Raw genomic sequence first — 15,963 nt, 5'->3', positions numbered from 1 at the left:
AGATAAGCAAATGTATCCAGTTTCGGGGCTTGTTGCCCTTTCAGGTCTCTGCCACTCATGATAGGTGCCAGGAAGTATATTTTGCCCCGTGAAGTTCAGTGTAATGCGGGGCGCCCAACCGCCACTCCAGCTCACCCCGTACTGCCCAACTGGCCAGAGTCACTGTGTCTCCGTTTAATTAATAGGGCCGCTTTCGTCTCATATGCCCGTTCCCCTGATTGCCTCAGCCCTTGTGTGGAGTGTGGGCCCTCGCAAGAAATCCTGCCGCCTCTCCGCCAGTCCGGAGGGAAATGGAGGGGGGGAGGGGCAGGGGTGGGGGGACGATGGTGAGTTTACACCGGTCTCCTCGTCTGATTCTTCACCGGTAGTGTTAAAGTCCTGTGGGGCCCTGGGTGAGTGTGCTGCAGGCGGATGATGTCCAGCGCGGGCCGCGGCTGGTGCAGCCGATCGATGTTCACCACCCAGAGGAGTCCGGCAGTTTCAGTGTAATGCGGGGTGCCCAACCGCCACTCCAGCTCAGCCCGCACTGCCCAACTGGCCCGAGTCACTGTGTTTGCTTTTAATTAATAGGGCCGCTTTTGTCTGATATGCCAGTTTCCCTGATTGCCTCAGCCCTTGCGTGGAGTGTGGGCTCTCGCAAGAAATCCTGCCGCCTCTCCGCCGGTCCGGAGGGAAATGGGGGTGGGGGGGCGATAGTGAGTTTACACTGGTCTCCTCGCCCGATTCTTCACCGGCGGTAGTGTTACAGTCCTGTGGGGCCCTGGGTGAGTGTGCTGCAGGCGGATGATCTCCAGCGCGGGCCGCTGCTGGTGCAGCCGATCGATGTTCACTGCCCAGAGGAGTCCCGCAGTTTCTTACCGGTCGCTCTCCGGAGCCTGTACGTGCCCCTCAGCCCCCAGCTGCAGGCGGGGGGTTCACTCCTTTGTTGTCCGGTCTTAACTTAAGAGGATGCGCCGTCCGGATTGGTGCTTCCCACTGGCAGTCGTCCGAGTCCGTGCTGCAGTCTCGCCGGGGAAAGCGAGTCTCGCCGCCCCTCGCCGCACTACAGTCCCCGGCTTCTGACTCACAGAGAGGCCTCAGTCCACTCGCCGGTGTCGCTTCGTGAATTTTGGAGGTTTCTTGACACTGATTAGAGCTACGTGCACCGGAGGTTATGCTGCTTCAGGTTCTGCTGTGTGACGACTGCAAAGAAGCGGATAAGGGGCGGATTTTCAGGAAAGGGGCTCTCTGGTCACGGAGCTACGCTAGATTGCGGCCATCTTGGCTGACTACTAGCCATGCCCCGAGTATACTCCATTATTAAACTTAATACTGGAGTATACTATGCCTGTAGTAAAAATTATACAGAAAAAAATAGTCAATTAGCCTTCACCAGCTTGACACTTGAAGACTTTTTATGGTTTAGTTGCAATTTCAGCACATGCTTTTCCTGTAGGAAAAGTGGATCTGGGAAACAAAAGTGATCAATCAAAACAGTGAATGCCCTGAATATTGTTTTCTTAAAAGCACTCTTGACAAGTCAAAAATAGCGGACTGATTACCTCGTCCTATTATTTTTTAATGTTCGACCAAAGAACAAAGCATAACTGAACTGTGAGCAGAAAAGAACACAGACATCTCACCATTCCAATCATACCACAGGTTGGAATCCACAATTCACAAGACCAGTGAAATTCTTGTCAGCTATGAAATGTACATGAATTTAACAAATAACATAATTTTTTGAAGGGAGACTCTTTTTAAATATATCAGCTTGAATACCATTATGACACAAACAGTGATTCCAAGTAGTACATTTCATGTAACAGCTGAAGCAACATCATGCCGTAAAACAAGTGCTAGAGTGCTTCGGTCGTGAGTAAAATGTGAAAAGCGGTGGACGAGGAGAATACTAAAATGTCTGCCATCATAAAAGCAATTTCCATACACAATACGCCTTTTTACGTACAGGGGCACTTTCGTGATCCACTGAGAAATTGCAGACTATCCAAGTGTCTGGATCATTTTCATTTAAAGCTGGTACCATTTTGATTGCAGATAAATACAGCACATCTCGTTGAGATGCAGGCCACACTCTCTGTTAGGAAGGACAAAATAACTTAGTTAGAGAACACTAACAGAGCATTTTATGCAATGAAAGTAGCTCAAAATATAAAGTAAAAAGTAAACAGTTCTCAGAAAAACCTGTACAATGTTTTTCAGACTTTGTTTAAACACCCATTACAGTTCGGGATATCGTCCTCGTTACAGAATTTATGTTTCATACACCAACTGTCTCTGAAAGCAGAAGCACGGTTAAGATGATCACTTCGTTAAACACGAACCTTTAGAAAATGGATCCCCAAATTCTGTACTACATATTTGTGCGTCTCTGAAGATTCCCTTGGGGGTCAACATCTATGTCCCTCGCTCAACAAAAGGAAGGGTAGGGGAGGAGGGGGTAACCACAAAGGCATCAAGTATAACATTTCAATAATCTGCTCAAATAAATCGATTCCACAATGTCCCCACGACATCCACTCTAACACACCATGAGGTGGCAAACCTCGGAACCCAAACTCCAGGAGTATTGTCCCTCACCCCACCCCAACCCACCATACAATGGTTGCAGAGTTTGGTACGCACCGTCAACGGAAAAGATTCAGTAGCCTCCAAATGTGACAAAATGTGCAGTTTATCCTCGTGAGCGGACAGTCACATGGGATGCTTCAATGTCAAGAGAAAGTCCTTTTTTTGATTTGATGAGGTTGCGGACACCTAATCATGGCTGACCTGCCGTAATTCCGAAAGACTAGAATCCTCACACCATTCAGAAACTGCATGAAGCTCCACCTGACTCTCAGAAGGCATGCTCAATACCACAACAGTACCTTTTATCTAAGCATGATTTTCCCCTTTCTTGGTTGGAAGCCTGTAAGCTCACATTATCCTTACTCGAGATGAAAACTTAGGTTGCTGTACCTCCTTTCCTATAGAACTGCGCACTGCAGTTAACAAGGACATCCAATCCAGGAGTCGTGGGACCCTCAGAATATGGACAATTGCTGCTTATGCCACACCTTCCAGATAATCTGTTCATCTATCCAGATGAGTCCGAGAAGTAACCAGACAGTCCTGAAATTCTTTACGCCCTTCAACTTTGTTCTGCAAGGACCCTATTGAGGATGCAACGCACACCAAACTTCCATGTAGCACCCTGAACAAAAAGCTCTCCTTTAGGCACTGGTTCATAAACCAGAGGATGCCCTCAATTGTTGCAACTTTCTCATTGGTTTATTCAGTGGTGATTTGAGGGTCCTGCAGCCCATCTAGGATCAATGCATCATTTTGTGAGTGGCAGTTATCAGGGACTAATTGCATTTTTCTGTTAAGCATCATCTTCATCCACCCCATGGTGCACTGAAGGCTGAAGAAATCGTTCCCATGTTTTGCTTTTAGGTGCACTTGAAATGGGTGATTTGTTGGTTATTTGGCGCTCTCAAGCTAGTAACGCACTATTTTAATTTGATCCCATCTTCACTGCGGTGTTTACAAAGGGAGGAAGATTCACCCTACTCCCCCTGAACTGATCAAAAGATCATAAAACCATCAAGCAAACGCTGCCCAAATATATTAAAGTACAATAATCGTATATGCATATACAAAATATAGCTAATAAAGGTTTCTCTTATTTTGGGTCTACTGGCCTCTTCTTTGTTTTTAGCCAATCAACACGTGCTTCGTCGTATTAGGGCATACCACAGGGCTTCCTCAGGGCTGCCCACTCAAAGATGTGTGTTCTAGATTTCTCCTTTACTTCTGGTTCTACTTCTGACCAGGACAAAATAGATATAATTCTTGATCGTGTTCAGGCTGTTTGGATTAAATGCGCATACCGATCCAATTTGAAAGACTTCTAAAAGGAGGATTTCTCTTCATGAAGGAGCATTCTCACTCGAGCGCAATGGAATACTAATCATTACTGTTTAGGGACAATTATTTTTTACTGGAGAAATAATCTTGTTAGAATACTTTCAAATTGGATTGGCATGCAAATATAATCCGAAAATCTTGGACACAATCAAGAATAATACCATCTCTTGCCTTTTCCCATTTATCTTAGGGCAGCACAGTGGAGAGGTTTAGGTAACATTTTCTTATAAGACTCCATGTCAAAGGCAGCTTTGGCACTATGATACTCAAAGGCAACTTCCATTTCATGGTACTGAATGGCAACTTCCATTTTACTACCTAGATGAGAGGTGCTGTGCCTGCTCAGACTCCTAGGTGACTCGAGATGAAAAGCTCAGGTATGCGCATTATATACATGTCTTTTAGGGAGCAGGGATGGGTAAAGGGTAATAGGTTTGATGGATGGAAAAAAGTAAAGGGAGGTAAAGTGTTTCACGGTTTAGGAATGGAAGGGGTAAAGGGTGGGTAGGGGTAGCAAGGACAGGGTGGTAGGTTTAAGGGATTGTTAGGGGTGGGTGTAGGATGGGATTTTTATTAAGGTTTGGTATAGGGAAAGGATATATATATTTTTTGTTAAATGCACACTTGTGAGTTTATATTTATTGTGTGTGTATATATGGATTAGGTTACATACTCTGTAATCATCTGTTCTTCGCACGTAGTGCTGTAGATTCACATGCTTTGCTATCTAGAGTTGGGTCCCGATGTGTGCATGTTGTTTTTCTTCGAAGAAGTCTTTTGAGTCTCGAGGTAGAGTGACTCATCCTCTAGGTGATAATGCACATGGGCTTCGACTCCATTGTTAGATTGCTGTCCCTCAGAGGGTTAGAATCAAGTGCAATGCAAGTGCAAGTAAAGAAATGTACATGCACATGAATAAAGTAAAAGAACTTAAACAGCCACAGGTTCCGGGGAGAAGAGTGGGTGCATGTGAATCTACAGCACTACGTGCCCAGAACAGATGCTTGCAGGGTAAGTAACCTAATCCGTTGGATGTATGTGTGGCTGTAGATAAACAGGCTTTGCGTAGACAGTACAGCAGTGCCCACTAAAGCTGTGGCTAACCTGTGGGTGTTGGCAGTTGTTAGAAAGCCTGGCCTACATAAGCTTGTCGGTGTGCTAGAACATTCACACAAGGTTTAGAGAAAGTGTGGTGTAGGCAATGTAGCTGCTAGCATATATCAGCTGGTGGGATGGTGCCTTGGAAAGCCATAGTAGCTCCTATTTCGTGACTGTGCTTCAGGGGGTGCAGCTTAAGTCCTTAAGGCTTTAATATAACATTTCTGAATGCATCTAACTATCCACCTGGCAATGCCCGATTTAGATTCGGGCTTTCCTTTATGAAGGAGCGAAAAAGCAAGAGAGTTGTTTGGTTTAGCAAAAGTCTTTAATCAGGTCAATGTATTGCATAAGGGCTGTCAACATCTAATGTATGAAGAGCCCTTTCTGCAAATGAGTCTGGGTGAGGAAAGAATACAGGTAACTCGATTGATTGAGGTGGAAATGAAAGACCACCTTTAAAATGATTTTGGGTTGGTGCGAAGGACCACCCTATCCTTGTGGAGCTGGAAGAAGGTTAGTGCCTGCAGCTCACTAACACGTCAGAGGGAAGAAATAGTAATTAAGGAAGCGATCTTCCAAAATAAAAAAAAATGAAGGGAGCAGTTATGTAGTGGCTCAAATGATGGACAACTAGGTCTTGTAAGAACAATGTTCAGATTCCAGGTAAGCGCAGGTGGAACCCGGGGTGGAATCACTCTAAGACCTTTCATAAAGGCCTTGATGACTGGTACTTTGAACAAAGAGGTGTTTGCCTATTTTGCAAATGGGCAGCCACTGAAGCAAGATGTAAGCATATGGATGTTAATGTAAGGCCAGAAAGCTGAAGATGCAATAAGTAACAAACAATGTTCTGTATTGTAGCATTAAATGGATTGATACTCTTATGCCAGTAACATACAAATCTTTTCCATTTAGCTGCTCTAGTAATAGACAGAGTTTCTGTAAGAATGGTCCAACATTCAGGTGGAAGATAGAAATAACCAAATACTATATCCTTTGGAACCAAGCTGTGAGGTTGAGTTCTTAGGGATTTGGGTGTCTGATTTCTCTACAGTTCTCAATGAGAAGGTCCGGGTTGAGAGGTAGCTTCTCGTGGGGAACTACTGATTAATCTGGTAGTGTTGTGAACCAGGGATGTTGGGCCCTTGTGAGAGCTACTAGTATAAGTGTGAGAGATGTTTGCCTGAGCTTGGAACCAGAAACTGAAGAGGAGGGAGAGGCGGAAATGCATAGACCATAATCCCTGACCAGTTTATCCGCAGAGCATTGCCCAGATCCATTTGTGGAAATCTTCACTTATGGAAGTCAGGGAGGAAAACTCGGGATAGAGTCCCACTTGTGGACTTGTTGCTGCATCCTGCTGAGGAGGTTGGTAAAATTGTTGTCTGTTCCTGGGAGATGTTCCACTAACAGATCAATGCTATGATGTATAGCCCAATGCCAATCTGAAATAGAAGTGATAACTGCAGAGAATGTGTACCCCTTTTTTGCAAATGGCACATGATTGTCATATTGTCTGTCCAGACTAAGACAACCTTGCCGGTCAGGTGAGGTGTGAGCACTTTCAACACTAGGTGTACAGCTTGCCGGTGTTTGGTATCCCAGAGACATTGGACTTTGAGATTCTGTAAGTGAGCACCCCTGCATGTGAATGATGTATCTTATCATGCGGATGTTGAGAACAGGGTCTAGGAAAGGCAGCTGCTTTTAACATGTTGTTAGCGTTCCATCACTACAGAGAACGATGAGTGTGGCTGTCCATCAACACTAGACCCTGTGACTGAGACCACTGTTGAGCTAGACATTCCTGTAAAAGATGCATTTGTAGTCGTGGATGTGGCACTATGGCGATGCATGAGACCATCAAACCCAGTAGGCGCATGACCCTTCTGACTGTGAGCTGTTGCTTGGATTGGAAACAGGGTAGTAGTGTTTAGAAATTTTAGATGCTTGCTGTAGTGGGATAGGCTAATGCTAGTTGTGTGTTTACGGTAGTGCCCAGATAAAGGTGAACCTTTAAAGGTTGAAGATGACATTTCTGAATATTGATGGTGAAATTTAGCTGATGGAGCAGGTCTATGGTGTTTTGAATGTATTGCTGGCTGGCACAGAGGAAGTGTGATGGGTTTGATAAGCCAGTCGTGGAGATAGGGAAGACCTGGATGTTTTGTCAGCGTAAATGTGCTGCTACCACTGCTAGACATTTGGTAAATACTCTAGGTGCAGTAGTCACCCCAAATGAGAGGATTTTGAATTGGCTATGCTTGTTCAAATGGATAGGTTCTATAGCTCCTTTGAGAAAGAGATGCTGAACATCCTGTTTGAGTAGTGTCTGGTGTTACAGAGAGAGCCTGTGAGTGTGAGGTGGAATGTTTGGATGTGTGGCAATGAGCCCCAGACAGTAACCATGTTGGATAATGTCCAGCGCCCACTGTTCTGATGTTATTAAATGCCATCTGGGTAGAAAATCCCATAGTTTTCCCGTAACAGGTGTTAAATGTTCGGGGAGAATAAAGTCATTGTTTGGTATTGCGTGTGGCACAACATGGGGACACACCTTTTCCTTCACATTTGGCTTTGTTGCCCCTACAGGAGCCTCCATAGTAACCTTGGGTAGAGGAATGGTGACCCGTGCCACTTTGATATGTGGTAGAGGCACTGAAGAGGGAATTCTGAACCCACTCAATAGGTGAACGGCAAAAGTGCCACATGGACTAGGTGTTTGAAGTGCACCCATAGAATTGGCAGTCTCTATATACGTTTTAATTTTTTTGAGGGGCAGACTAACCTGGGGACCAAAAAGATGTTTTGTCAAAAGGGACATTTAATAGAATTTGATGGACTTCTGGCTTAAAGCCAGATATGCGTAGCAAGGCATGGTGTTGCAACAACTAGTATTAATGCCCATAACAGCAGTATCTGCTGGATCTAAGGCACTTGGGATAGATGTGTTTGAGATGAGCTTTTCTTCTGATACAAACTTCTGACCCCTTTACTTATGCTCCTCTGCGAGATATTGGAAGAGTTCCTCCATTTCATCCCAGTGGGCACGGTCATACCTTGCAAGCAAACCCAATGAATAAGCAATTTGCCAATGTTTGGCGGACTAAGCTGCAACCATTTTGCCAAAGGTATCCGTGAGTTTACTTTTGTCATCAGGAAGTGGTACATCACTGGCTTGGGAATTTGCATGCTTTAGAGCACTGACAACAAGCTAGTCAGGAGGTATCGGTCTCCTGATGTAACGGGGTCAGATAGAGAAGCTTTATATTTTTTATCCACCCTTGGCATGATAATTCTAACTCAAGCAGGGTCTTTAAAAACGTGAACTGCACGACGCAACATACCATTAAGCATAGGGAGCTAATGAGTGACCCTATGTGTGGAAGAGAGTGTTTCAAAAAGGAAGTCCTCTTCCGAAGGTTCCTTGTGTAGCACAACCTCCTGAAAAGGAGCAGTTCTACCAATGAGCTCCCGGTACAATGTGGGGTCATCAGAAGGAAATGGACGAGCGGGATATAGATCTGGGTCAGTGTCCCCTTGAGGATCTATGAAATACGCTGACCAGGCTTTGATTGGGGATGGTGGTGTATCAAAAGTATCATCCCCTGCCCCATGCCCACCTATGTCAGAATGTGGAGGCACTTGAGGCGTTCTATTCAAGGGATCTCCATCAGAGTGTGTTGGAGATGGTGAATGTGGTGGTGGGGGGAGCGGGAGGAGATGTTGGCGGAGGTGGCAAAGGATGGGTGGCCTTATCCACCTTCTTCTGTTTGGCCCAGACCGGAATATCAATAGTCTACTCAAAGGAGAGTTGTCTATTTGATGACGGTGGAGATGTAACTGAAAGTCTGGCCAGAACACACCCTGAATGAAGCTGGATGAATATTTGCTTTTAACAAGCATCCCATTTCTCTCGTAACTTGTGGCGAATAGGTTCCACAGGCTTGTCAGGATCAGATTTCGGAGCAAAGGAGTGTTTGTTTCGGCGCCAAAGGACCGGTCGGAGCTGAAGATGGCTGAGGTTGGCTCGGTACCGAAGGTCGAATTGGCACCAAGATGGACGATGTTGATGGCTTCGGCTGGTGTTTTGGTGCCAGGCTCAAGGGCTGGGGCGTCTGAGTCAGTCTTTCTGCGCTGACCACAGCCTGAAAGTAGTAGTGGTCCGAGGGCCTTTTGTTGGGTAGGAACCGAATATCCGAATACCGATACCGAATACCGAAAGACAGGGCTGAAGATCAAGGTCTACAGGTCTACAGTCCTCACGATTGTTGCACTGGCGAAATGTCCTCCATCTCCATCTTGAGATCTAGGTTGGAGCCGAAACAACCCTCAAGGAAGAACAACTCTTCCACTGCTGTAGATGGTCCGGGGAGTTCTTCCTCGACATCTTTATGTCAGGAGTGTCTATCATACTGCTCATTTACATCTCGCGTCGACGTGCCCGAAGGTTTTGAAGAGTCTTTTCGGAGTGGAAAGAGCGACAGGCCTCACAACTTCCTCTCTGTGTTCCGATGATAAAGACAGGTTACCAACTGGAAGAAGGTCAGTCTGGGACTACTGTGCATGGCAGTTTGGGCAGAGACGGAAAGGCGTCCATTCCATCACCAGCAGGGCATCCTCAGGTGATCCTGATGTAGATAAAAATGGAGGCCTGAAGTACGAGGCCCTACAGGGCTGTGGTGGAAAGTCTTTGATTCAATAGGCGATAAAGTTCTCCATTTCTCGATACTTAAGATGGAATATGCTATCGAAAACAATACAGACGAGAGGGAGCACAAACCGAACAGAGCATCGTAATAGTCTCAACCCAGAGCACAGGCATACACGTCCAAACTGGACGACGGAAAGAAAACAATCTGACAATGCGCATTATCTCCAAGAAGAGGAGTCCCTCTACCTCATGACTCGAAAGACTTCTTTGAAGAAAAACAATTTGCACACATCCGGACCAAACACTAGATGGCAGGGGTATCCAAAGCATGTGTATCCGATATGCTCGATGCTTGATTTCTGAGAAATAGCTACCAGATACATCAGCATTCTGAGAAATCATTGGGTGCAGTCAGGTAGTTTCCTAGGTTTTATGAAGCTCAAGGGCAACTAGGCAATAAATACTGCTGCTGTGTCTGAAACCACAGGACATTTAACAAATGCATCCTTTCTATGCTATGGTATTCAATCAATCAAGTGTTTGTTAAGCGCAACTACTCACCCGTAAGGGTCTCAATGCGCGGGGGAGGTTGGCGGGGGTGTGTCGCAGGTTTCAGTCCATCAAGGAGGGGGTCTGTCGAAGAGCTAGGTTTTGAGGTTTCTTGCGAACATGGGGAGCGATGTAATCTATCTGAGGTGGAGTGGAAGGTTGTTCCAGTCTCCGGTCGCGCGGAGGGAGCGGTCTCCCCATCTGGTCTTTCTGGTGCGAGGGACTACGGCGCAGGAGAGCTGGGCTGATCGTAGGGTCCTTTGGATGCGTGGAATTTGAGTCGGATGTTCAGGTATGCTGGTCCGGTGTTGTGGAGGGCTTTGTGAGCGTGGGTTAGCATCCTGAAGGTGACTCTAGCTTCGATGGGGAGCTGTGGAGTGTGCGCAGGTGCTGGGAGATGTGGCAGTGTCTTGGCAGGTTGAGGGCCAGTCTTGCAGCTGCGTTTTGGATGTTCTGTAGCTTGCAGGTGAGGTTTTTGTTTATGCTGGCATAGAGTGCGTTGCCGTAGTCGAGCCTGCAGGTGACTAGGGTGTGAGTGACTGTCTTTCTCTGTTCGAGGGGGATCCTATTGAAGGTCTTACGTAGGAGGCAGAGGGTGTGGAAGCAGGAGGACAAGACCGAGTTGATCTGGCGGTCCATTTTGAGCTCTGAGTCCAGGATGGTTCCTAGGTTGCATGTGGTATTCAGGATTAAAGTATGGTATTCATGGTTAAAGTTGAACAGCCAAGGTTTACTCTTGAAGGGGGATTGTAGAGTGGAACATTTAGTTTAGAAAGCCTAATTAAAAGGTACAACATTTAAATGATCAAGTAACATTTGTCAATGTTTCATGCATTAAAAAAAAGATAAGATTTTGATTCTATGAAGTATAATTGTATCTAAGTGTGGGTTATGTATTTGCATTAAGAAAACAGTCTGGGTAAGGGTCTACTGATACACTGCATCACTTCTTATGATTTAATTAAATAGGCACAGCTGCAGAAGGGTAAAATGACTGTCAAAACAGTGAGTCAGAATTGAAAAGTCCACAATTAGGCCTCAATTCTGTGGCAAAATCTGTGAAGATACACCAGCCTTCTGCAGTTGGTGGTGCATTGCAGATGTTAAACATGGGTCATGACAGCTTTCTGTCAATCTTAGATGTATGCCTTTTGCATGGAGGAAGACAAAGTCAGTCGTTAGGGCAGCGAAGGCAGAGAAGAAAGGGAGGTAGTGGAGCGCTGGGCCAGCAACACCAATGGAAAGATTTGAGGCTCTGGTGAGTGTCTGCTGGCAAGGGAGGTCTCATGGTATCAGCTGCCAGCAGAGAGAGATTGGTGGTGGCACATGTCTTTGGACGAAACTGGAAGAGGCCATGGGTAATCAATTCTTGCTTTGCAGACTATCTCAACTGCTTCTTCACTCTTTCTGATAGTTGTTTAGTTGCAATCTTTACCAGGTTCAGCAGCATTAGTAAGCATAAGATCACAGCAATCTTTACAGATCGTAGCTCTTCAAGGCAGCAAAGGGCCACGCCAAATTTGGGTCTGGGCTGATTAAAGGTAGGTTATCTCAACCATTCCCTTCTTCCAGGAGCCAGTGGGAAAGACACATAGATAGGAAGATACAAGTTATGTTATGTTATGTTAAAATGGGATTTCTATAGAGCTCAGCTACTCCAAGGAGTGTCCCGGCGCTTCAAACCCAATGCGGAAACAGGAACAGGCTAACAAATGGCAAGTACTACTGAACAAACAGCCAGGACTTAAAATCCTTCCTGAAAGCTAGCAAGTTGACATTCCTTCTCAAGGAAACTGGCAGAGCATTCCAAAGTTGGGGCGCCAAACGTCGGAAAGAGCGACCTCCAATACGTGTTCGTCTAATGCCCGGGACAGACGCCAAGGCCAGCGAAGCTGACCTCAGCGATCTGGATGGCATAAAATTCCCTATTTCTGAGTCCTACTTCTAGTCCAATTATATCTCTGCCCCTGGGGGAGATCAGTAGTGCAGATGGACTTGAGGAAAAATGGAGCACAGCTTTTTAGAAAAGAGTGCTGGCTCTGAAAAGAATGAGGAGGCCAACTTCCCCATCTTTCAGACCAGTCTCAGGAATGGGAGCAACAAGCTGGCTCAAAGTTTGTGATGCTTCCTTTGGGAGATTTCCTTAGACTACTTACTTTAGTGTCACTTTCCCAATTAAAGAAATCTAGAGTGGGAACAAAACGTCACTGCGTAGTCCTGAGCTATAACGTTTAACTTCCTTATCGTTGATCACCTTGGAATGCACAAGGAAACATTTCTCATAGGGGCAGGAGTTATGCATGAGGCCTAGTCACTGATAGGTTGAGAGTTATACATCTGCTTGAAGCAAGTGTGACAATGCTTGAAATCAGTATGACATATGGTATCCAAATGGAGAAGGACTCTGCACACCTGGTGTATCCCATTGTAATGTAGGTGGTTGGTGCTAATTGGTAAATCCTCCTGAGTAAGAGGATGAATAGAATGTTTGGTTTGCGTTGCTCCCTAGTCTAGGGAGCAACGCCAACCAAACAATGCTTGAAAACAGGCCACTTAGGTGGTTGGGGCAGCATGACAGAAAACATGCTGCCAAGGAAGGCCTTTCCTTTAGGTATTTAAAGCTTGCAGTGAAGTTGGAGCTTGTTTAATCTCTAAGTGTTTACAAGATGTATTCTTTTTATTCAGTTCACTGTATACTAAGAGACAACGATTTTCACCTTGTTAAATGTATGATAGAATTGAGAATGCTTACAGTATTTATTGTGTTTTGGTAATATCAATTAGGTAGATCTTCAGCATAATGAGGAGTGTTTAAAGTTAGAACCAATGCTTTTAGTTCAGTAGATGAGTTGTCTCCTAATGAATTTATTATTCAATGTTGGCCTTTACTATATATGTATCTAATTTAGTGAAGTAGATTGGTACTGCTTAGTGGTCTGACCGGCCGAACTTGAAAAGGTTTTCACTTTTTTATAAAAATATCTTTTTATTGAAAGGAATAAAGGAGAACAAAGACGCATAACAGCAGGGTAGTTCCAATCTGAATTACATATCACATATTTATCAGGACCATCACTTTCAGCAATTCCAATTCTACTAAACTATTCAACCTTATCCTCTTTTTCAGATCTCCTCGGATTCCTCAGTTTACCTCTCGTTGGGGGGTTTCCTAATTGGCTGACAGAGTATCCCTCTGCTTTCGTTCCAGCCACCCCAGATTTTGGTCCATTTATGCGGGTAACCTCTACCCTCGAGGGTTTTCACTTTTAATAAGATCGGGGTGCTGAAGATTAAAAATCTAGGCTCCTTTTCCTGTAGATAGGAGAGAGTTGGGAGAGGAAGCGACGCAAGCATATTTATTATTTCTTTTTAAGAGTGTGTTTATTTGTTAGGAAAATACTAATTGAGCAGTGAATCAGTGTAATGAGTTTATGGAGTTTTTTTTGCAAAGAAGGAAGTTTGAAATCGAAAAGCATGGTATCTGCACTTTGTTTTAATAATGCAAGAGTTAAAATGCGGTAAACAATGGACAGTCAGCTGTTGCAGATTTTAGTTATATTTAATGAATTACAGCTAGGCCCCTATCATTTTCATGCGGCTTATTTTTGTGAGGAAAACAGTAGGCCGCCAAAGCAACATATAGAATGGTGGTTAGAGATTGAGGGGGAACCCAGGTTCTGCAAAGAATTATAGGTTGAGAGAGGTACTGAAGTTGACTTTCACAAGAGTGACCATGGGTAGATCGTATGTTTATTAACATGTGTATCATCTGTGGTTCCCTTGTTAGAAATCAGGATCTTTTGATATATACTACATTTTTAGGGTTGACTGAAAGACGTATGGTCCTTTTTTGGGGCCCATAGGATAGGGATACAGGATCCCGGGTGTTTGGAGAGGCACATGTGTTATTAAATCAGTAGTCAACGTAAGTAAGAGGAGTAGATACAGTGGTGAGGAAATTGTTCATTCTTAGCTAACTAAACATTTAGTAAGCTAGTTATTTTCTCGATGCATGCATTAAAAGGAACTAATAAAAGAGGTAGCAACGTGAGGCTCTGTCTTGATGGCAAAAGAATGAAAGGCAATAAAAAAAAAATCACTGAGCTAATTTCAGGAAAGAGTTACTAAATCCTACAAATGACATTAAATGCACCTCGAAAATGTGGTGTTATGGGAATTCCCTTCCTAAAGGTGTTGGCCTCGACCTTAGGGGTTATAATGTTAATAGTACGAACAATTATAGCAGTAAGCCAAAGAGCCCCAAATGTGGATTGTGGATCCCTTTGTAGGCAAAATCAGCAGTCTGTCAAGTTTAAGCCACAACAGGGGCTATATTATTATAGTTATTATGTAGGTTCAGAAGAGTGTTGGGGTACATTCCTGACAACTGGTGACAAAGATAAAATGTGGGGCCTTGGAGAACTGGTCTTTAGTTGCAGGTTTGCCATTTCGTTGTCAAATGGCTGCTGCATACTACTATGAAATGTAATGTGTCTATCCTCAGTCTTGTCAGATAGGACCCATGCTGGATGTTTCTCACTAAAACAAGGTATAGGGGCAAGCCTACAACCGCCACCCGTTCGTGGTAGGAGACAACACTTTCTTTTTGTTTAGCATCTCTATCTCTGTCATTTACTACAAGTTTGAGATATCTAGCCCTCAAATCCCTTTTACTAATCTCTAGGATAGTCGCAGGGCTCTTTTTATCAAAATCAATTTTACAATATGTTAATAATTTAAAAATATGCTTCAACCATGGGATTTTACTGGGGGATTCAAGTGACCAACAGTCCAATTTTTAAGTTCCACACTGGTGAAGGTGGTGTTCTGAGAGGGATTATTCTTTTGAGTCCTTCCATAAAAGCTTTTATCGCAGGCACTCTAAAAAGAGATAGATGTTGTCTATTTTGTAGGTATGCTGCAATGGCAGCAAGGGGCTGTCTGATAGACGTGTACGCTAAATTACACTTTGAAGATGTAATAGGTATCCTATGATGTGTTGAATAGACACATCTAAAGGAGTGATGTGGTTGTTTTGACAGTATATTACAAACAGTTTCCACTTCGCTGCATAACATGCTCTAGTGGTGGGACGTCTAACTTCTTTATTAACGTTCATACAGTCTGGAGGGAGATTAAGGTAACCAAACTCTATAACTTCAGGAGCCAGATCACTAGGTTGAGCTGAGCTGGGTCCGGGTGTCTGATCTCTCTATGGTTCTGCGTTAATAAGCGTGAAGATAGGCATAGTTTCAGGTGTGGTACCAAAAAAGTTGCAGCAGCGTGGTGTACCACGGTTGTCTGGCCCAAGTTGGAGCAACTAGAATGAGACTTCGGAAGTGTTGCTGTAGTTTGCTTACCACTAACGGAAGTAGAGGGAGAGGCGGAAAAGCGTACACAAATTTTCCAGACCAATTCATCCATATCGCATTGCCTTTTGACAGCGGGTGTGGATGTATGGCGGCGAAGCTTAGGCATTTTGCGTTTTCGTGGGTAGCGAAGAGGTCTTTTTGAGGTTGCCCCCACAGTTGAAAGAATGGTTGAAGAACTTGTGGATGAAGTTCTCATTCGTGGATCTGCTGAGTTTGCCGACTTAGCATATCTGCTGTGGTGTTTTGTACTCCTGGAACATGTTGGGATAAGAGAAAGATCTTTAGTGGTATAGCCCATCTCCATATCTGCTGCGCTAACAGAGAGCTGTAGAGTGTGTGTTCCCCTTGTTTGTTTATGTAGTACATGGCGGTCAT

The 15,963-nt window shown here is 44.5% G+C and overlaps 1 protein-coding gene across 2 annotated transcripts in view; it reads right to left on the bottom strand.

The window, feature by feature from the left end:
• CERT1 (ceramide transporter 1) overlaps positions 1 to 15,963 on the bottom strand; it is an 881,084-nt gene that overhangs the window by 153,831 nt on the left and 711,290 nt on the right. For both annotated transcript variants that reach the window (XM_086960766.1, XM_086960767.1), the window contains one exon: positions 1,949 to 2,077. In XM_086960766.1, the coding sequence (XP_086816892.1) occupies positions 1,949 to 2,077 (129 nt within the window). The remainder of the gene's footprint in view (positions 1 to 1,948; positions 2,078 to 15,963) is intronic.

This window comes from Lissotriton vulgaris, chromosome 3_1 (assembly GCF_964263255.1).
Source record: "Lissotriton vulgaris chromosome 3_1, aLisVul1.2, whole genome shotgun sequence".
Classification (NCBI taxonomy): domain Eukaryota; kingdom Metazoa; phylum Chordata; class Amphibia; order Caudata; family Salamandridae; genus Lissotriton; species Lissotriton vulgaris.
This window is presented reverse-complemented; position numbering and strand designations above follow the sequence as displayed.